At 37.9% G+C, this 23,422-nt stretch overlaps 2 protein-coding genes across 2 annotated transcripts in view; both read left to right on the top strand.

Moving 5' to 3' along the window:
- LOC113424374 (uncharacterized) overlaps nt 1-23,422 on the top strand; it is a 103,046-nt gene that overhangs the window by 40,697 nt on the left and 38,927 nt on the right. The window lies entirely within an intron of this gene.
- Nucleotides 1-23,422, top strand: part of LOC113430565 (DNA topoisomerase 2-alpha-like) — a 55,635-nt gene that overhangs the window by 16,430 nt on the left and 15,783 nt on the right. Inside the window, exons 9-19 of the mRNA XM_087945895.1 lie at nt 148-273; nt 2,662-2,772; nt 2,885-2,990; nt 5,692-5,801; nt 17,520-17,612; nt 18,280-18,394; nt 18,728-18,849; nt 19,315-19,463; nt 21,481-21,712; nt 22,113-22,247; nt 22,370-22,570. Coding sequence (XP_087802021.1) covers nt 148-273; nt 2,662-2,772; nt 2,885-2,990; nt 5,692-5,801; nt 17,520-17,612; nt 18,280-18,394; nt 18,728-18,849; nt 19,315-19,463; nt 21,481-21,712; nt 22,113-22,247; nt 22,370-22,570 — 1,500 coding nt within the window. The remainder of the gene's footprint in view (nt 1-147; nt 274-2,661; nt 2,773-2,884; nt 2,991-5,691; nt 5,802-17,519; nt 17,613-18,279; nt 18,395-18,727; nt 18,850-19,314; nt 19,464-21,480; nt 21,713-22,112; nt 22,248-22,369; nt 22,571-23,422) is intronic.

The raw sequence follows: 23,422 nt of genomic DNA, 5'->3' as shown, positions 1-23,422 counted from the left end.
CCTGCCATCTGCTTTGAGTTGCAATGTGCTATAGATTTTAAAGGAATAGGTGAGTTGAGGTGACGGGTACTTAATGCCTCTCTCCAGGTTTAATGTGTGCGGAATAAATTTGTATAGTGATTCTAAGGAAATACTGGGCTTTTTCAGATAATGGAGAATGCTGAAATTAACAACATTATTAAGATTATGGGGCTGCAATACAAGAAGAGCTACGATGATGAAGAATCGCTCAAAAGCCTCCGCTATGGAAAGATCATGATCATGACTGATCAGGTCAGTCGTAGGGCGAGAGACAATGGTATTGCATTCAGGCAAAGGGATTCCCCAAGCCAGTCTTTTCCAATGACTTTAGTGGCTATAATAATGTCTCTTAATTCAGATGTTCTGGATTTCATGTTTTATTTATCAAAATATGGAAATACAAAGAAAAATGAAAATAGGGAAGGGGAAAAGGAAAAAAGTCTAGAGTAAAGGGGAGAAAATGAAGAAAATAATTGATTTCCAACACTTTTTGGCTCAGTACAATAAGATAATAACATATATCCTCAACATTTTACTGCTGCTGCTGTTACTATTACTACTACTAATAATAATAGTAACAATAAACCTATCTAATCAGCAAAACCCAAAACCAAAGCTTCAGGATTTTTTTCCCCCATTACGGCAAAAAATCCAAAAGCTGTTTTAATCAAAGCAGTCAATTAAACCATCTCTGCTAACTTCATCAACTTTTGTAGCCGTTCGTCCATTGTGGGAATCAAAGTATCCTTCATTTTTGTGCATAAAGTCAACATATAACTTCAAAGTTCCATTTTTTTTTAGTTCTTTATCCATTAAACCTAAATGAAAAATCTCTGGTTTTTTCTTTATATTAATTTTAAATATCTTCTATATTAAGATTCATTTCCATTTTTGAGGTACGTTTTATACTTGACAATTTATCCGATGTTACTTACCAATGGTACATCATCTTATAATTTTTTTAAAAAATTATAATGTAACTAATTATAATTTAATTATAATTTAAACCACATATTTTCTTATGGTTCAGGTATTATATCCAAATACTTTGCCCATTGAATCATACAATGATTCACATACTCATTTGTTGTGGCTCCGGGTTTGGAATCTGCTCCTGTGGCAGATATAAGTTCAAGCGATGAGGATATGGCAGCAAAATATGAGCCGGCATTGCTTAGTGATTTGGATAGTAGCCAGGATGAGGAGATGGATGTAACAAGGGGAGATAAACCTGAGTTAATAGAGTTGTCAGGACCTTCGACCTCCTCTGGTTCTTTATCTGAGCAGCAGCCGGGAATGGCTGACAGGGAAGGCATGAGAGAGGTTTCCAGTGGAGAAGACAATTTGGAGAACTTATGGCTTGACGTCAGAAACAGAAGGAGGCTTAGACGTCAATCGCATTTAGGGAGGAGGCGTCGAGCCAGTAATTAATTAGGGAAATTAACACGATCTATAAGTGGATAAAAGGACACGGCTGAGCTGGTGGAACTCGCCAGAAGCAAAGTGTCTAAATGGAGTGAAGATATGCAATAAACTCTGAGGCTTGTGAATTACTGCTACGCCAGGATTGCCGGACAGAGTGTGGATTTATTGCTGTGTTTTGGAATTACTCCAGCCGTTCTCTTGTGGGGGGTTGTTTTTGATTTGAATTAATTCTGAAACGGCTCCTTTTTGTTTTGCTCGCCTGCAATTAAAGGGGAGACATAACACTCATTCTCCAAGTTCAAGTTAACACCATTTTATAAATCTTAGCAATAATATGTTTGTTATAACACAACAGAATTTCCAGTTCATTTTTTGCACTTATTTTATTTTTTAAAAAAGGTTCCTGGGGTGACATCTGAAGGGGTATCTTTGCAGAAAAACTTACTTTTTATTTATTCCAAACTCTTAACAAAGTGGCTAATTCAAATATTCTGAGGTAATGTGGAAGTATAAAACTTACTTTAAACTGAAGTATTTTAAAATACTTTTGCTCAAATGTATTGGAATTCCCTGGGTTTTTTTAATTAAAAAAGAAAGGACAAACATAGGTCCCCTTAGACTTATCACAAAGTTGCTATCAAAGAAACAAAAAGAGAGAATAACTTCCTTCAGTTCTCAGCTAAGATGCAAAATAGAATCTCATCAGCAACCGGAAAGGGACCATATGAAAAAGTACTTCTTGATGTAAACCGTTCCCAACTCCCAGAAATGTAGAAATCAAGCACTCAAAAATATTTAATAATAACGAGTGGATTAGTAAAGGAGCATTTCTATTGTGTCGTTATTTCTGTATAAATAAATGCCCTATAACAGCAGCATTCTGATTATGACTGGAATAATTAGGCCATAATTCTTTATCAATTACAGTGGATCAGTTGGAGTCTGTTGTTAGACATAACAGTCATAACTGGTTTTACACTGTAAAACAATCTTGCTCACAAGCGTTGAACTTCATAATCCATAAATGACACCTGGATGGGAAATTATATAGGTATTGTAGTATAACATCTGACAACAGTCACTACGGGCAAAGCTGACAAAAATGCTGTAATCAGAAGATCAATTACTATTGGCCTCGGAATATAAAGCTAGTAAGGATTATTGACTTTTTCAACACCAATGGATGAAATTTTTATCTTCTGAACATTTTTCTAGGATCAAGATGGTACCCATATCAAAGGTTTATTGATTAACTTCATTCATCATTATTGGCCTTCTCTTCTGAAACATCGTTTCCTAGAAGAATTCATTACTCCCCTTGTAAAGGTGAGCTTCCCCACCGGTTTGAGTGGTAACTTTAGCAATTGAAAATATTCTTACTAAAATTCATTAGTCATATTGTTAACTCTTCAAAATGAGATATTTGGCTTTTTCATAGGTTTCTAAAAACAAAGAAGAAATTCCTTTCTATAGCATTCCTGAATTTCAAGAATGGAAGAACAGCAACACTAACTCCAAAAACTGGAAAATCAAATACTACAAAGGTTTGGTTAAACTGTAATGTCAGATGAACTAAATAAGGCTAACTGTACATGTTAAAAAGAATACATTGTGTGAGGTAGAACTATTTTAATCTTACTTGGAATAAAGGGATTAGGGCAGGGATCCCCAACCTTTTTGACGCCGCGGCCCGGTACCGGTATCAGCTGGGCGCCGCGGCCCGGTACCCTCATCAGCTGGGCGCCGCCATCTTTTGACGAAAAAGTGCTTCCGGTGACCTCACCGGAAGCACTTTTTCGTCAAAAAGATGGCGGCGTAGCGCTCCGATGAGCTTTTTCGGGTAGAAATGGCTTTCTACCCAGAAAAGCTCACCGGAAGCACTTTTTTACCAAAAAAAGATGGCGGCGCCCAGCAACCAGCAGCCCGGTAAGACTTGTTCCGCGGACCGGTACCGGTCCGCGGACCGGCGGTTGGGGACCCCTGGATTAGGGGGCTATATGTCAACTATTTTAAATTAGCTCATCAACACATTAAATGTGTTCCATGTAAAGTGGAAGATAAAGACGAGGAAAGTTATTTGTCTACAGCCTAGCTGTCAAGTTGAATGTTAAGCAGGAGGCTGAATGCATAATTTATCCCACATAACACCAAGATCAAATGAAAATGTTCTTGATTGTGTTTTTGATATAATTGAATTGAGGGAAACACATTTTCAGTAAATGCTATATTCTGTATTATCCTAATCTGTAAAAACTACAGCACTTCATCGTAAGGCCTCTCAGTAAGTACATGTAATAATTTTGATTGAAAAGTATTAACAAAAAAACCAACTGGCTAAACATTTAATTTAGCCTTTCTAAGCCTCATGTCCTCAAGTACGTTGAACTATACTTCACATCCAGGGATGGGATTCAGGTTTTTTAAACAACTATGGGCGTGGTTTAGTTGGGTGTGGCTTGGTGGTCATGTGACTAGGTGGGCATGGCCAACTCGACATCACTCATGTCAAGGCTTCTCGCCTGGCCTCATGACAGTGGGGATGCTGCAACGGTCATGTGTGAAAAATGGTCATAAGGCACTTTTTCAGTGCCATTGTAACTTTGAATGGTCACTAAATGAATTGTTCTAAGTCAAGGGTTACCTGTACAAAAATACAAAAAGCTTTGCTTGCAAAAAGCCGCCCTAAATACCAATCTTTAGATTAAAAATACCTGCAACCCAGAGTTACAAATCAGGCGGGGAGTCAGAGCACCTTGAGGAATGAAAATAGTTAAAATGCAGTGATAACTATCAGGCAGCCAATTCTTGCTCATAAAGTGAAACCCTTTAGCAGAGAGGTTATTTAAGCTCTCCAGAAAAAGCACACCCAGGAAAAGCAATCCTTAGATCCATTTGCACCACTTAAAGCTGGTCTCACTCACCTCACAAGATATCCTAAGGAAATCATCCAGATTTAAGGAAAGGTCACATGCCCCCCAGAAAGGCAATAAAAAAATCAATGCCAAGTTTGCATCCTGCCTCTTGGAAGTATACCCCAAAAGGACAGTGCCAGATAGTACTAAAGCAGTGAGGAAGACCCCCTCCCCAGATAGAAAAAGAAACCATGAGGCAGGAAAAAATTAAAACACAATACAAATAATTAAATCACAACAGTAGCTGTTGCTTGTTGAAGCTGAATAGGGAAAATTATCCCATCAATAAACACAGAATTAAACTTCGCCGAGCACAGAATTAAAGTTCACCAAAAACCAGTTTTAGATCAAAACTCAGAAAGAGTACGTAAACTCACGTTTGAATGTCAATTTTTCTAGCTAGCCAAGAAACCTTGCTGAATGGTTCCCTGTCACTAAAAGCTTTGCTTCATTATTCAATTATTTCTTTCCCCAAAGCTCTGGAGACAATAAGTCTAGGCTGTCTGCCAAGAATGTAATAAGGGTGGGAAAAAAAACCAAAAGGAGATTACTTCTAACTGCGTAGAAAGTTAACAAGAGGTTCTATAGAACCGGCAGAATTGAGGACATAGAGAAGAAATGTATTGCTTTTAGAGACCTATTGACCTGATTCTTCTAAGGAACAAGAGAATGGAAAATGTCAGACCACAGGTTCATCTGTCGGTCACTCAAATCATGTAACCAATCAATGTTAATATGTGACATTTCCGTGTTTCGCTGCTTTTGAAGAGTATATAAGTACTTGCTTTTCCATAAGAGGGGTTCAGATGTTGGTTTGGCTGTATTGCTCTGAACCTTTGCGCAAATAAAAGCAACTTCTTTTGATTCCGAGGTCTGAGTCTCTTGATTTTCTGCAACAGAATCCCACTCCTGTTCACATCTAACCTAGTCAGTGAGTTATAGTCAACATCCGAAGAGTAGCAAATTGTAGAATGCTTATGGGTGTCTTTTTTTTACCTGTTTGAGTCTAGATGGATCCAGAATAAGTTCAGACCAAATGATTCTGCTGTTGCACTTGTAAATAATTGTGAATACTTTTTTTAATGTTTATATGCCAAATCTGATTACAGTATAAAGTACTGTTTTCATTGATGCAAAGAAAATGAATTTCTGTTGAAGCAGTCTGGTTGGAATTTTGTTTCTTGTCCTTTTTATCTGTTCTGTTTTCTTTTAATTTCTATTTGTAAGCCATCCAGAGCCTTGAAACTAAAATTATAATTAAATAAAAGTTGCACATTGAGTGAAATATGATTATATTATCTAAATTTTTTACTTAGATTCTCTATCTCTTTAGGTTTGGGTACCAGCACTTCAAAGGAAGCAAAAGAATATTTTTCAGCAATGACAAGACATCGAATACCATTCAAGTACTCTGGTCCTGAAGATGATGCTGCAATCACCCTGGTAGATTAAGTTCAATTCTTTTCTTTTCTTTTTAATAAAGTTTTATTTGGGTTTTCACACATACAAAATACAAGTAAAACATCTTTTTTGAAAATAGCATGGTCCCGGCTTGAACTTCTTTATACAGACACAAAACTCAATTTCATGCTCCTTTTTGTATTCTATTCCATATCTTATACTATTTTACATTTTCTATATAGTTTTTCCCCTCTTTTGATTTTCTCGATTTTAATTTGATTATCTCATCTCATCTCAATTCAAATCATATTTATACTTTTGTCTGTTCTGTTTCAATTTCATATTATCTTTTCTCATTAAACAAGTTTTCTCCTGTAGTTACTAATTGAAGTATGACACGTTTATATGTTTTAATTAGATCCATTCAACTCTCATTTAAACTTCAATATATACCTTAAGGTTATGACCTTCAATATAATACATAACTTCCAATCGAATTCTGCTTGGTACATTCTTATAATACACACTATATTCTTTAAAAAAAATAGATTGTAAATATATGTAATTATAAACCCTCCTTCTGTTCCAGTTCAGTTCTATCATTAATAATCATTAAAATCTTAACATCTTTAACACTTCTTTTCAATTAAATATCATACTTCCTTAAAAACACATATAATCTCCATAATTAATTTTTCCCTTATTTCTCTTCACATATGTTTTATAAATCATTAAATATACCTTTTATTACATTTACCGTGTTTCTCATATAATAAGGCCGGGTCTTATTTTTTTTTGAGCCCCGAAAAAATGACTAGGCCGTCTTTTCGGGTGTGACTTAATTCCCTCTCCCCTTGCATCTTCGGGCGGGCGGCGACGGCTTGGATGTTGACCTTGGCATTGGTGGGGCACTTCGTATCGGGGTCAACGCAGGCAGCACCATATCCGGGTGTGGAACAAAAGTACTTCCTAATGGCAAGCCCCCACCACCACCATTCCCCCCATTTTGCATGTTTTAATATAGGCCTTAATTTGGAGGGAGGGGCTTAATTTCATTTCATGCCTATAAAACAGGCTGGGACTTCCTATTGGGGGAGGCCGTATTGTTGGAGAAACAGGGTATTTATTGACAAGCATTCCACTGAATTACGATAGCTTTTTTATCAGACATTTTAATCATACATTGTTTCATATTTTCTAAAATTATTTCTGTTTCTAATATAACCATACTATCTTATGTACCTTTGCAGAATCCCTTTTTCCATTAAATTTTCACCCATTATCTCTAAATAGGCCCTGTTTCTCTGTATTTTGTTTCTGTCCTTTATTACTTCTTTTCCTTTCTTTCTTCCCTCTCATCTTCTCCCTCCCCTTTTTACCCTCTTGACTCTCTATTTCTAATTCTCTCTTCTGCATTTCCCTCTTCTGTTGCTTTCTAATTTTATACTTATTTTTCACTCTATTTTCTTTTGGAGTTGTTTTTCCCAATCTTAAACTTTCCATTCTCTCTCCCCCCCTCCCACTTTCCTTTTTTCCCCCATCTAAGATTACTTGTTCATTAAAGGTGGCTTCTTCTTTGTCGCAATCTTCTTATTCTGCAGGCATTTCTTGATGTTTCTCATAATTCCAAATCTCCATTTCTAAAAACTGAAATACGAAGCCAAAAGAACCTCTCCCTTCTTGTGCATCTTCTTTGTATTTTTTAAGTTCCATTTCCAGTTCTTCTAAAAGTGGAGCCATTTTAAGCAACCACCCGATTGATTTTAGTCATTCAAAACAATAACCAAGAATCCAGAAATCATCAAGTAATCCAGATAGTCCCGAGTTATATCTTCTTATTTCTTTTTCGACTTTCTCTTCCTGGGGTTTTTGTTGCGATATTTCAGTTAGAATGTATCTTTTGGAAGTCTTGTTGAGATTTTCCTATAAGTTCTTTTTTAATTCCAGGCAATCTCCTCCCTTCCAGATCCTGCCCTTTTATTCTTCCTCTCTCCTTTCCTATTTTCAAAAGCTTTTAAATATCCAGAAATCTTTATTATCCCTTTGACTTTTTATTTTCAGCATTAAATGCCTATTGATGTCAAAGTGGATTTTTTTCCAATTTCTTACTTGAGTCTCTTAGCTGTCAGTATAGGAAAAGGAGAGAAAAAAACCAAATCTTTTCCCTTTTCTCTCTCCTTCACAGCTTAAAAATCTTCTTGTTATTGTTTTTTAATAGTTTCAGTTCCAGGGTACCTTATTTGTTGCTTTTGCTGTTTGACCCGGTCAACCAAAACTTTCTCCTCTTATCTTCCTCCTGCACATTCTTTTCCAGTCGAGTTCTTCTTTATGGTGGCCATTTCTGACCACCGCTGCAACCGCCTTCGGGAAAGGGAGTAATGGCCAGCTGGGGAGGAGAGATGCGGCTCTCCTCAACCCTGCAGGCAGTCTTCCCCCTCTTCACCACCTCTACGGGGTGGCTTAGCCCCGAAGCCAGCCGGCTCGGGGTGCTCCAGTGGGGAGCACGGATCGAAGCCTCGCAGAGACGAGGTTTCGGTCTGTCGCTGAAGAAGCTCAAACTGGAAGCCACCAGGAAGGCATTCAGTTCAATTCTTGTCCCTCTGTTTCTTTGAGTCTGCAAACTTGTTTGGACATGAATCACGAGAAGCCCTTCTGCTTATTTTGTTTTTTAACCCCAGTTGGTGATCTTATTCCCTGCCACAGAATTTAGGAGGTTTGTAGGGTTTAGGTGCCTGAACTCAACCTTTATTTATCTAATAGCAATTATAAAAGTTAAAATATGCTACAGACACAATGAATTATCACTGTTGGATGAATTTGGATAAATATATGTTTTTGTATTTGATTGCAAAATACACGAGCACTAACTTTTCTAGACTAGTTGCATATATTCTTCCTAAAGATTTTTGGATTTATATGAAGTCAACTTAATTCCATTTCCTATCAGCAGACAGCTATGAGAGACATAATGTTAGTTTAGGCATAATATAGTGGAATTTAAAATGGATTTAATTTGCCCATTAAATCAATCAATCATTTATTTGGTCATAGACCAGCAAATAGAATACAAAAGTCATAGTTAATTAAAATAAAAGAATATATGTGCGTCTGGAGGGCTTGAAATTAATACTACAGCTATATATGCAAACTATGAAACTATTTGATTGTGGTCAGAGAAATAAAATCAGATTGATCCGATAATAACATGTGATGAAACAGATTGGAACGATTGAATCCCACCAGGCTCAAGGTTGACTCAGCCTTCCATCCTTCCGAGGTGGGTACAATGAGGACCCAAATTGTTGGGGGCAATATGCTGACCCTGTAAACTGCTTAGAGAAGGCTGTAGAAACACTGAAAGCTGTCAGTCATAGTAAAAGGGGGCAAATCAATTGGAAAGAAGAGGAGCTTAAGCCAGTAGAAGATGTAAATCCAGGCAGAAGTCTCAATTTCAAGAAGACCAGTTTAACAGCACAGGACCATCTTTGAAACACAGCAAGGTGCTTTAATGATGGTTCTCAAAAACATGGACTCATTTTTTCCAAAGAAAGGAATGACCTATAGGGGCCCAATTGAGCTCCAAAACGGAACTGAATTTGCATCTTAGCTGAAAGAACTTTTAATTGCTGCAGGTATATGTTGAGGTCCTTTGGAGAAATAAAAGGTTTGTAAAGCCAACACTTTTTGTGCAAATGACTAATTGGCATGAGATTTATGGCTACCCATGCCTTGGAAAACATATCTCCAATATTCAAAAGTTTTGACTTGCTCTACTAGATAGTTATTTAGTCACCATACATGCACCTTAAGTGCTCAGCAAAGACCGTGACCTTGGTTTTAGTGTAATTAGAAGTTTTTGGCAGTTCTCAGCTAATATTTGGAGCACCTAGTTCAAGCCAGTCTGTGTTGACAAAGCAGCATAGTGTTATTTGCATACAAAAGAATACAGTTGTGTTTCTCCCACTTTTAGCAAATGAAGAAATTGACTATTTAATTTGGCAATAAGGGAATTAATATATATTAAAAAGAAAAGCTAAAATACATACCTGTCTCATTTCTCTCTTAATAGGAATTTATTTGGTGCAATGTCTTTGGGCATTGCATTGCACTTTCAAGCTCAAATAATTTTGTCAATTGAGGAAGAGTTCAATTTCTTCCATATTTGGGTCTGGAAATGGTCAAACGTATGTATATCTGATGTCCAATGTGGACTAAAGTTTATAATTGGGAAGTGTGGGGAGAGATAGTCTGCAAATTTGGTGGAACTTTGGCAAATAGCTGATTATCATTTGAGCCTAGTCTGGCATTGAAATCCCTTCGGGTACAATATGAGCAAGCGGGAAAGCATAATTCAAGTGCATTGATGTAATGTTCTTTTCCCCAAATTTCAACAATATATAGTTGAGGGATATTGAGAGGTATATAGAAATTAATGAGAAACAATTTCTCTAAACAAAGTTGAGAATAGCTGTTTGTTTTAACTTCTCAACAGCATCTCTTCATGTCTCACTTTTTAGAATGATTAGGATATAGGCACTCAGATCAGTATGATATCTCCCTTGTCCAGTGCCAGGATTTGCTGAGAGAAATAATGATACATATCCCTCAGTAAAGTCATCATTGACAACGTCTCTTGGGACAAAGATGTTGAATTGGGAGATGTAACTTATAAAAGCATGGATTCTATGGGGTGTGGGGTGTCTGTGATGCTCTCTGAGCTTGGCATTATCATTACTCAAAACTAGGTATCATCAGAGCTAGTGTGGAGTGGAGTTTCCTCTTATTTTAACAGAATAAGAGAAGGGGCCCTGAAGCTCTTTTAGTCTTGAGATCACCAACCAGTGGTCCGTGAGAAAATTTTGGTGGCCCGCAGCACACCCGTGTCTGCAACAATTTCTGGAGGCAAGTCGTTCCACTGATTAATTATTCTAACAGTGAGGAAATTTCTCTATTCTCGTATTCTAGGTTGATTCTCTCCTTGATTAGGGGTTTCCTTCCATCCATTGCTTCTTGTCCTGTATTCATGTGCTTTGGAGAATAGCTTGACTCCCTCTTCTTTGTGGCAGCCCTTTAGATATTGGAACACTGCTAGCATGTCATCCCTATTCCTTCTTTTCATTAAACACCCGATTCCTGGAACGGTTCTCCAGTCCCCTAATCTTCGTTGCTCTTCTCTGCACTCTTTCTAGTCTCAACATCTTTTTTATATCATAGTGACCAAAACTGGATGCATAATTTGTAATGAAGGCATCATAAAGTGGTATTAACACTTTATGTGATCTTGAATCTGTCTCTGTTAATGCAGCCTAGGATCTCATTGGCATTTTTGGCAGACTGCTGGCTCATAGTTAAGTAATTGTCCACTAGCGTTCCAAGATCCCTCTTGCAGGTACTACTTTTGAGCCAAGAATCACCTATTCTATACTTGTGTGCTTTTTTTTTTCCTTACCTTGATGTAGAACTTTGCTTTTCTCACCATTGAATTTCATTTTGTTAGATAGGGCTCAGTGTTTAAGGCTGTTAAGACCCTTCTGTATCTTGACTCTATCTTCATGAGTTGGCTATTTCTGCCAATTTGATGAGTTCGCCTTCTATCCCCTCATCTAAATTATTGATGAAGATATTGAAAAATACTGGGCCTAAGACAACCTTGGGATACCTCACTGCATACTTCCCTCCATGTAGATAACGGGTGTCAAACTCACTGCATCACATTGCCATCACGTCACATTTCGTTTATTTTTCTCATTTGCGAAGCTGGGATGGATGTGTCTTGCATGTGATACATCTGGCTCATCAGCTGCCAGTTTGACATCCCTGATGTAGATGCTGTTCCATTAAGGGCTGTACATTAAGTGCGGTTGGTCAACCAATTACAATCCATATGATGATGATGATACTACATCTTAATCAAGTAGTAGGTTGTGGTCTGTTTTATCAAATGCCTTACTGTAGTCCAAGTAAATTATATCCACAGCATTTTGCTGGTCCACTAATTTTGTCACTTTGTCAAAGAATGCTATAAGATTTGTCTTGGCGTGATCGGTTTTTCACAAAGCCATGTTGGCTTCTGTTTATGACTTTGCTTGCCTCTAGGTATTTGTAGATTTGTAACTTGATTACTTTTTCTAGTGTTTTCCCAGGTATTTACATCAGGCTGATAGGGTATATTGATTCTTTTTTCCCTGTCTTTCAAGGTAGGAAGTACATCAGCCCTTTTCCAGTCATCTGGTAGTTCTTTGAAAGATGTGATTCAGTGGTTGTGAAATCACGTCTGCCAATTCCTTCAGTAGCTCGGGGTGTAATCCATCTGGTCCTGGTGATTTTGAATTCATCTAAAGTGGATAGGTATTCTGTTGCCATTTTTTCTTATTTTGAGTTGCATTCCTAAGCTGCATTTCACAATACTTTTTTTGATAGGATGGATTTTCCCCCCCTTTTATTGTAAGGACAGATATAAAAAACAAATTAAGCGATTCTGCTTTCTCCCTGCTGCTCAGCACCTTCTTGCAATTTTCTCCCATTAATGGACCAATTGCTTGACTTTTATTTTTACATGTTGGAAGAAGCTTTTTTTTAAATGTTATTTTTGTTGCCAGACTTAGTTCATTTTGAGCCTTAGCTTTACTGACTTCATCTTTCTGAGATTGAGCTATTTGCTGATATTCTGCCTTAGTTACATGCCTCTCTTTTATACTTATCCTTTTTGTATTTCAGTTTATCAGAGAGTTCTTTGTGCAGCAAAGCTAATTATGAGATCTCTCATTTTTCTTCATTGGAATTGTCCTAGAGTGGATTTTTATAATCTCACTTTTCAAATTTTTTCAAGCTTGGGTTGTTTGCCCCTTGAGGATTCTCATCCATGGAATCCTTCTTAAGCTCTGTTTAAGTTTATTCAAATCAACTTTCTTGAAGTCCAAGGCTCTAATTTGACTTTGTTCTATTGCCTGCACTTGCGTAATTTTGAATTCCAATATTGCATCACTCTTCCCCCCCTTCCCCAACATTCCAGTAACTTCAATGTTTTCTATCATTTCATTTCTAGTAATGAGAATTAATTCCCATATGGCTGACCCTCTAGTTCTCTACCTTTTGGGAGGCAAAGCTATATATTAGTTTTGTCAGGAACTTGTTTGATCTTCCACTAGGCATAAGGTTTGTCTTCCACTTGTCAGAATAGTTAAAAGTCCCCCATTACTGTTGTGGTGTGCTTCCGACATACCTTAGTTAACTGACTAGCAAAATGTTCATCTATTTCCTCTGGTTGGTTGGCTGGCCTGTAGTATACAACTACGGCAATGTCATACTCCCCTTTTATATTGACCCAAATACATTCAAGATGATTTTCCATCATTGTTCTGCTATATTTCTGTGGCAATATAATTATTTCTTATATATAGTGCAATTCCACTATATTAGGTCTACTTCTTTTAAACAGTTTAAATCCCTCTACTCATATATTCTATTCTATGGAATCCATTCATGGGTTTCATTTCACCAGCTTCCCATAATAGCAACCGTATCATAGCTGCCCTCATGTACTTGGGTTTCTAGTTCACCTTGTTTATTCCTCATACTTTGTGCATTGGTGTAGAGGCATTTGAGTCCTTTTTTACTGACCCCTTTTTGTTTTCTACATAACCTGTTTTGTGTCTCAGTTCCCCTTCACCCTTACCACCACCTGTTTGATTAGTGCACAAAGTATGGCACACACTATCAAAAGCTTGAGTTTTCTTAATAGCATATTCTAGTGCAGGGGTGTCAAACTCAATTTCTTCGCGGGTCAGATCAACATTCTAGTTGTCCTCCGTGAGCTGGTGGCGGGAGGAGGAGTTGGCGGGGGCATGCGCACACATGCCCCACCCCCACTATCCTGGCCACCTCATGTGCACTTGCCAGGATGACATGGGCCTGGCTGAAGCGACACGAAACAGCCCCTTACAGTTTCCAGGACAGCCGTGCTGGCTTCATTCGACCCACATTGCAGGCCGGATCTGGCCTGTGGGCCACCCCTAGTGGCTGGCCCTGTCAGTGTAGATGGTAGTGATCTTGGAGGTTCTTTGGTTAGAATGGTTAATGTTAGTCTGCTTGGCAGTTCCTTGATTGTGATATTGTTTACATTTTCATTGTTGGTCTGATGTTAATCTTGGTGCTATCTTTGCTCATCTGGGCGTTGATTGCTGGTGGGGAGATGTTTTGGTCTTTTTGTTCCCTTTCTGGTTGCTGATTGTCTCTTTTGCATAGTATGCACATATTGTTTATGTCTATCGGTCCATTGGTGGTTAATTTGTCAGAGTGCCAGGCTTCTAGAAATTTCTCTAGTGTTTCTGGATTTGGCTTGGTCTAGGGTGGGTCAAAGTTTCCCAGTTGAAACTGTCCATAGGTTGTAAAATTAAAGAGCAGGGTCTCTATTTCTGGCTTCACCTTCAATAGTGTTTCAAGAGAGCAAAGATAGTGATTCTAATGTGAAACTTCCTTGTTTGTTGTCTGAGGGGGTGGCTGGTGATGTATTGAGATCTCTAAATGAATGATATGGCTCATGCGATCACTCTGAAACTTTGAAACTTTCTTCCGTATCTAGAAGACCCCGGTTATAATTTAGCCTGCCTTTGCCATTCTTGTGCTGCTATATAAAACTGGATAACTTTTATGGTGGTTTGCACTTATGTCATAAGTTCAATCTGCTCCAGGGGACTCTTTGCTAGTGCTCTGCATATCTAGATTCCATAGGTCAGAGGAGGGTGACCGCCATGTCAACAAGTCTTTTCTCAAAATGATGAAACTGTCTTGGATAGTTGGTAAAACCAGATCAATTAGAGATTTGGTTACTATATGTTAGGTCACCCGAGTTTGTCTCAAATCATCCGCTCTAAGAATATCAGTTTGTTCTGAATCTGGCAGGGTAGTGAAAAAGTTAATCTGATGTTATTCTCCGGTCATCTGCACTGTGTCTTGCTGTGGGAAGAACAGACTTTTCAAACTTGCCTGGACATTCATGGGTGGAAGGTGGGGGGAGCAGAACTGGAAAAGTGTCCTTGAGATTATCTGAAGTCATATTTATTCTTTAAAGTCTAGGGACCAGGTTGGTTTAGGAGTGGGCTGAGTTCTTCTGATTTATTAGATGTTTATGCCGTCCACTCCATTACAAAGCAATCCTGAGCAGCTTTACAGATGATTAAAAGAAAAAGAAAAATATGTGCAAATTAAAAGTTAAAACTATATACAAAACAGGACTAAGAGACAGACAACGCAGGGATGAGGTTTTCTTACCTCATACACCACCAGCAGCAGTAAGCTGTTCCCTCAGGCCCCAAGATGACTGGCAAAACCAAGTGATAATACAGATAGTCCTCGACTTACAACCATTCATTTAGTGACCATTTGAAGTTACAACAGCACTGAAAAAAGTGACATGATTGTTTTTCATGACCATTGCAAGCTTCCCTAAGATCATGTGATCAGAATTCAGACACTGGGCCACTGACTCACATTTATGACAGTTGCAGTGTCCTTGGGTCATGTGATTCCCTTTTTCAGCCTTCTGACAAGCAAAGGGAGCCAGATTCACTTAACAACCATGCTACTAACTGCAGAGATTTGCCTAATAACTGGCGGGGGGGTCATAAAATGGGGCAAGACTCATTTAGTGACAGAAGTTTTGGTCTCAGTTGTGGTTGTAAGTCAAGGACCAACTATGCAACGGGACTGAAAAAAAGTGACTTATGACCATTTTTTCACACAAAACCGTTTCAGCATCCCTGTGGTCACCTGATCAAAATTCAGAAACTTGGCAACTGGCATGTACTGATGACAGTTGCAGTGTCCCGGAGTCATGTGATCACCTTTCGACAAGGACAGTCAATGGTGAATCGTGTTCACGTAATCGTGTTACTAACAATAACTGCAGCGATTCACTTAACTATGGCAAGAAAGATCACAAAATGGGGCAAAATTCAGTTAACAACTACCTTGCTTAGCAACAGAAATTTTAGCCTCAATTGTGGTCGTAAATTGAGGATTGTCTGTACTTTTCCAGAAGGCCAAAAGGGTAGGAGCAGTTCTTGCCACAGGATCGGGACCAGGATCAGAAAAAGCTGCTCTCCTTGGCCCCACTCACTTGAATTCCTTAGCAGACAGGGTCTACAGCTGGCCTCTTCCGCTGGCACAAATGGGACTGGCTAATCCCTTGGCATGAGACAGCTCCTCATACATTGAACCTATCCCATATAGAATTTTAAGGGTAATAAACAACACCTTGAATTGGACCTGAAAGCAAACGGGCAATCCACAACTTGGTGTTATATGTGCCACTTAGGAGCCCTCAGAATTACGCTACTGCATTCTGCGCCAGCTCTCTGGCTTTCCAGATAATCCAGCCCCATGTAGATCACATTGCATTAATCCAATCAAGGGATGACCAGGGCATGAATCGAGGTAAGGTGTAACTTGTGCACAACTTGCACAAAGGCTCTCTTAGCCATAACTCACCTGCTCTTTGAGCAGGAGTTGTGAGTCCAGGAGAACCCACAGATACATACTGCAGTGCAGACCCATCCAGAAGTAAAGATGATAAATAACTGGATCATGAGGTCCCTCGCACCCATAGTTCACTCTGTTTGGCTAGTGTTCAGCTGAAGCCTGTTGTTCCTATCCAGATCCCTATAGCCTCCAGGTACTTTTGAAAGCAAAAAGAATACCAAAAAGGCACAAGGAGTTTAAAGGTCTCATTTTAAAAACTAGGAGTTGCGGGTTGCCCAAATGTATGTAGAATTTGTTCTTGGCCTCTGCTAAGTGGAAGTCAGTCAGCCTGCTGTAAATCAGTCAGATACTCCTCGCAAGAGAATTGTTAAACTCTTTGTTCCCATTCACCTTTGTTTATTTAATATTTGTAAGGTGGATTGTTTAGGCTGCAGATAGCATTTGCTGTTTAAATGGCTCTCTCTCTTGGTTACATGCCCACTGAGAATTTGTTTCCCATTCTTTCCCACAGCAGCGGTCAACTCTGATTTCCCTTTTCCTTGGTGTAGGGATAAGGTTGTCCTTGGCTTTTCAGCTGGTGTTTTTGTGGCATGCGTAGTACAGGAGATATGTGCTTTGGTAGAGTTGTTATTTGGCTGGTTCTCAATGTTTTCCAACTCCTCTTTTAAGGAGTTGATTTTAATTATGGACAAGTCAAAGATAGAGAGAACCGTTTGTGCCGTCAGCAGACTTAGTTTAAATTTTATTCTTTTAAGTTTATCAGGTTGATAACGCACATCATCCTGTATTAAACTGCGGCCGCAGAGCATATTACAGCAATGTGTTTGGAGGGTGGCGATTTCCCTTCCATTTAAGAGAGATCTATAAGCTGTTGACTTTTCATCTCTGCTTGTAAATCCACCTCTAACCCATCATATCCAAGGAAGCATTGGAGGGAATCAGAATATTTGTTGGCTATCTATTCCTTAGGTAGGTTCAACTTTTTGTGGGTTTGGATCTAGCTTGTGTTGCAGAATGTGTATGATCTCTCTTCCTTCTATTTTCTTTGATGTTCATTCATGTCCTGGAATTTTCTCAGCTTTTTCTAGTCGAGTTGACGCTTTTAATAAGGCAGCAGATGTGTAGAGATTAAAACTACAGTGATAAATACTTTTTCAGAGGAGCTCTTTACAGCAATTGCTGCTTTTTGACATCTTGATTCCTTCTTATTTATCAAAACTGTGATTTAATTAAGCACTTGGCAGTGTAAGTATTGTTTAGTAAAATTTTTGTTCATTCTAGGCCTTTAGTAAAAAAAAGGTTGACGATCGAAAGGAGTGGCTGACAAACTTCATGGAAGACCGAAGGGAACGGAAGCTTCTTGGTCTGCCAGATGTAAGTTGCCTTCAAAATAAAACGGGATTTCTTCTGAATAATTTGAGGCAGAATAATATACATAGAACTTGTGAACAGTGAGAATTGTCTATTAAATTTAGGATACAAATAGTCTGGTGGTTTCTTTTTATTATTTTAGCATTAGTGGGATGTCTCTACCTTTGACTGTCACTAAACATTTGGCAACAGTTGAGAAACAATTAGTAATAAGAAACATATAAATATTTGATATTTTTAACATTTCTGAGCTAATGTCAACCAGTTTCAGGCTCACTAAAAGGATTTCAGGCTCAACATATTTCCACTGCAGTCAATATAGTTTATTTTAAGTTTGATGTTTCCTAAATGAAAACTTTTTCACACACCAATTACTAAGGTTTGATCGAGGCAGTTTTATGTATATTAATGAAATAACAGATTCCATCAAAGACAACTGATGCATATGCATTCTTTATCAACCTTATGCCACAAGAGGGCATCCAGCAATGTGTGGTCCAAGTTGAAAGGTTATCATTTCACATCTAGCCATGTGTGGTCCAAGTGAAAAAATCCTGTGTTCGCTTTTTTTTTTTTTAAGGCAAGCCGCTAGAAATGGTAATATCTCTGTTGAAGAAAGCACTTGGATACTATTTTAAGGATGTATCTTAAATTGCCTTGCCTTCTTTAGGATTACCTATATGGGAAAACTACAAATTATCTGACCTACAATGATTTTATCAACAAGGAACTTGTGCTGTTCTCAAATTCTGATAATGAGCGATCCATTCCATCATTAATTGATGGTAAGGTGGTTTTTTTTTTACAAATTAAACAAAATTTTATGTACTTTGAATATAGTTCATAATTTTTGAAAGAGATAGACCACAAAGTGGGTAAGTTTTGTAACTGACAAGTAAACATTTATAAAGCTTTATATTCTTAAACATTCTTGCTTGAAGCAGGATTTAATGCATCAGAAAATGTATATTTATTGCCTTGATATAAGGCAGATATATTTCCAATAAACTAATATATAATCTAACTTGGAAGATTTGTCCTTTTGAGAATGCCTTAGCTAGGTAAGGCTCATTATGAAGAGAAGTTGTAATTACTAATGGCTTCTCTGATTCTTTCAGGACTGAAACCAGGTCAGAGGAAAGTTTTATATACATGCTTCAAAAGAAATGACAAGCGGGAGGTAAAAGTAGCTCAGCTGGCTGGATCAGTGGCAGAGATGTCCTCTTACCACCATGGAGAGGTAAGAGAAATATTAAAGGGATCTCAAAAAGTAGCAAGTAAAATAGTTTGTAAGTATATTAGAAATTATTACAAGAAGTGTGTGATTTTTCATTTTCTAGCCCTGTGATCAGCAATCTGGGACTTTATAAATATGACTAAGTTACGTTCCCCGCATGTTCATAATTTGCTCTATTGACATAGGGCCACTGGGAGTTGAAGTTCATCAAGTTTTGGAAAGCCATAGGTTGTCCATACATGCTGCAGCTAGTAACAAGGCTTGGAAATGGAGTTTCCTTTAATTACCAAACCATAAGTCAATTAGCCAATAGTTGAAGCAGAGTTTATTTGGAATAAAGGTAGAAGTTTCTAATGATTTTGGATTTTCTTGGCTAGTGCTAGTGATTAGCTTGTCTTTCCAATGCTTGTTCGTTTTATTGATGTTTGATGATTTTGGTGGTAATGCATCACTGATATTTTTTTTCAGACCTCACTGATGATGACTATTATTAATTTGGCTCAAAATTTTGTGGGCAGCAACAACCTGAACTTACTTCAACCCATTGGTCAGTTTGGAACTAGGCTGCATGGTGGAAAAGATGCTGCAAGCCCTAGATATATCTTTACAATGCTCAGGTTGGTAGAAGCAGGTTGCTTTTCTTAGAGTTGACTGAGGCACTCCTTTCCAACTTAGTGTACAGTAAGTCATCAACTTACAACAATTTATTTAGTAATTATTCAAAGTTACTTTAAAAAGTGACTTATATCTCTATTATGATCATTGCAGCATCTCAATGGTCACATAATCAGAATTCAGATGCTTGACAGCTGACTCATATTTATGACAGTCAGGCATGTGTTCAACTTTCTGACAAGCAAAGTCAATAGGGAAGCTAGATTCACTTAACCATGTTACTAACTAAACCAGAGGTCGCCAACCTTTTGGGCCTCAGGGACAATCAAACTCATAATTTTAAATCCTGTGGACCACTAATATGAATTTTGTCTGATGGTGGCTTGCTAACGTTTTCCCAGCGTCTCTGCAGAAAGCAGCAGAGACCTGGGAAAATCCAAAAAAAAGTCTGCAGGAAAACCCCACTCGGTTTTCCGACCAATCGATCGTTCTTTATTTGGGATCACAGGATACCGTCTCCAGCTCCGTTCTCAGCGAGAGAGAGGAGAGAGTTGGCTTCATGCAAGGAAAGCAGCAGAAGCAGCAGAAGTCTTTCTTTCTCTCCCCCAAACTCCGCCAGAAATGAATCTTGGAGCAGCCTCTTTGGAGCAGGAGGCCTTGCAGGGTCCCAAAGACTCATTTCTAGCAGAGTTTGGGAGGAGAGGAAGAAAAACTTTTGCTGCTTTCCTTGCGTGCAGCCAGAAGCAGAAGTGGAAAGAAGCAGCCCGGTGGCCAGGCCAGGCGCGTGGGGCGAGTGGAGCAAATTCCCTCCCTCCGCCCCTTTCCCCCCCTCGCCTCACTACTTCATGTTGTTTGCAATGCAAGCGACGCAAGCCTTGTGTTCCCACGACCCATGTGGGTGGCGTAGTCTTGTGTTCCCGCACAGTCTGGATTAATTGCTTTGGGGGTGACATTTCTCTGCGGACCACCAAAATTTTCTCGCGGACCAGTGGGCCGGGGACCACTTAACTGTGGCGAGAAAGGTTGTAAAATGGTACAAAATTCACTTAATTGTCTTGCTTAACAACAGAAATTTCAGATTCAGTTGTGGTCATAAGTCAAGTGAATTTTGTACTGTATTCCTATGGTATTGGAACTATTCCTATATAGCCAACAAGAAAGGCTGTCTTGAAATGGAAATATCTTTCAGATGTACTTAGATTTATAGATCTTAGATTTACTTTGTTTATTAATTTAAATGCAGTGAACTTGCAGTAAACTTTTCATTTAACAAACCATAATCTAAAAGCTTCGGATCTAACAGACAAAACACGTTAGGTCCAAGTTTTGTTTGAATTTCGTGTGTGCGTGTATGTATATTGGTGTCTGTGTGTGTGTGTATTGATTAGCCTATAGGCCATATCAACGTACAGGTTCAAACACATTGCCAATAAAATTCCAAACAAACAATTTGAAATGAGAGAAGGGTTATATACAATAGTTGTAGAATAAAATATAGTTATAGGATATAGGATATAATACAATAATTTAATACATAAATATGATAAAATAAAATGACATAAAATTATTTCTGTATCACATGATTGTACTTTATTGGGAATATGTGTTTGAACCTATACATTGATAGGGCCGTAAAGAGATATAGCAAGATTTCCTTCTCTGTCGATAAAAAAAGAGTCCAAAAGGAAAGCTAAACTTTTCTTCTCTGTGGTCAACATGTGCATTGTCTCTGGTAGTGAAGAAACTACATCTGGGTTGGCTTTCAAGAGGCAGAATTTTCCTGGTATTGGGTTCTCCCCTTCCCCCCAACCCTCCTTTACATTTTTTTCCCTCTTATGGCTTTAAAAAGGGAAGTCGAGATTACAGAAAGTTATTGCCATTTCTTCACTTCCTTGCCATCCTCTGGCTATTTCTTTTCTTCCTTATTTCTCTTCGCTTGTAACGAAGACCCTATAACCCTATTCCTTATTTCTAGAATTATTTAACACAATTTTAATTTAAGCTTCTTATTTTTCCTAGTCCTTTGGCACGATTGGCTTTCCCAGAAGTGGATAACAACGTGCTGAAATTTCTGTACGATGATAACCAACGAGTTGAACCTGACTGGTATATTCCAATCATTCCTATGGTGCTGATCAATGGTGCTGAAGGCATTGGGACTGGCTGGTCATGTAAAGTTCCTAATTATGACATTCGAGAAGTGGTCAATAACATTCGACGTATGCTTGATGGAGATGAGCCGTTAAGAATGGTAATAAATTACATCAATAATTAAATAAAAATGATCTGGTAATTTTAGAGAAGAGGAAAAAAAATCACAGGTGTGTGGACAAAGACACAATTAGATTTTCTTTACGAGTTGGACTTTAGAAGCATACCATTGAAATTCTTTTAAAAATTGCCTATATAGCATTTGAAATGACACTTTCTTTAAAAGAAAACAATATGAAGTCAATAAATATTATCTCTATACTGGAGATTTTTGTACTGCTTTTCATGAAACCATTTATGACCTTATCTCTACAACCTCTTACTCCTATTTTCAGAACCTTCGTTGAAATTATCTTAATCAATTTGGATTCTGATTATATTATGCAAACAAAACACATGTTCAGGGTGGTTTATTTTAATTCAGCTTCTACTATTTTTAGATTCCTAGTTACAAGAACTTCAAGGGGACAATAGATGAACTAGGACAAAATCATTTCCTTATCAATGGAGAGATATCTGTTCTTAATTCAACCACCATTGAAATTTCAGAGCTTCCTGTTCGGACATGGACACAGGTAAGGCATGTTCTGTTTTTGTACTATGCTCTCTGAGCCTTAATAACAAATATGTTTCTGAACTCCCCAATCAAAGGAAAGTATAAAATCATTTTATGTTGTTTCTTCCCATCTATCAAAAGACTTACAAAGAACAGGTTCTGGAGCCTATGCTGACTGGCACAGAGAAGACTCCATCACTCATAACAGACTATAAAGAGTACCACACGGACACCACTGTCAAATTCATCATAACAATGAGTGAACAGAAACTAGTGGAGGCAGAGGCTATTGGTCTACATAAAGTCTTCAAATTGCAAAGTCCTCTTTCTTGTAGCAATATGGTAAGTAAAAATTCAGAAAATTCCATTTTCGTAGCAAGATAGGCATACCTAGAGAATCTGTCTGTCTGTCTCTCTTACATGCACAATCACACATATACAGACCATATACATCTTTTAAACAAATAAATTCTTTTTTTTTTCCAAACGACTTTTATTTTTTTAGGACAGACTTACAAAAACAAAACATAAAACCATCAAATTACATGCATATAGTGTGTCGGTTGGTTACAAATCTTTTGTTCTTCCTCTCTGTAGTCATCACTTATCATTCGTATAAATTCTCACATTATCAATCTAATATATATGTGTACATTATTATCAATTATTAATCACTTATTTGACTAAACTGTTGTTCACTCCTAAATCTAACTTATAGAACAAAGGATAATGCTTTCTGGGAGCCATTTCCATTCATTCAGCTAAGACTCGGAGTCTCAGAATAGAATCCTTTTGTGGCAAGGTTTCTACAAAAATCTTCAAGTCATTAGTTTTTAACTGAAATCTTAAAGAGTCCAAATTCTCAGTTAAGACTAGAGAAATAGAAAATCAGTTTTCCTAATAGATTTAACCATGCCTGTCTTGTTACTTTTTTTAGCCATTTATGTGATTTCTGCTACATTAGGAAGAGCTACTTTTTCCCCCCCAAATTCTGAAAGCTTTTTTGCTCTTGCCACTTTGAGAGAGATTTGCACTTGATTGTAAGTAAGGGCCTGTTTTAGAAACCAGGCATGTACAATTCCTTTAAAGTATCAAAATACCATAGTGAGAAATGGAGGTGAGTAGGATTAGACCATGTAATGTAATGTTCTGCATGGAATCATTAAAGGAATTGTATCCGGCTTTTAAATGCAT

The sequence above is a fragment of the Notechis scutatus genome, chromosome Z (assembly GCF_049901735.1).
Source record: "Notechis scutatus isolate UNSWTSFEM ecotype Mainland chromosome Z, rNotScu1.2, whole genome shotgun sequence".
NCBI lineage: Eukaryota > Metazoa > Chordata > Lepidosauria > Squamata > Elapidae > Notechis > Notechis scutatus.
This window is presented reverse-complemented; position numbering and strand designations above follow the sequence as displayed.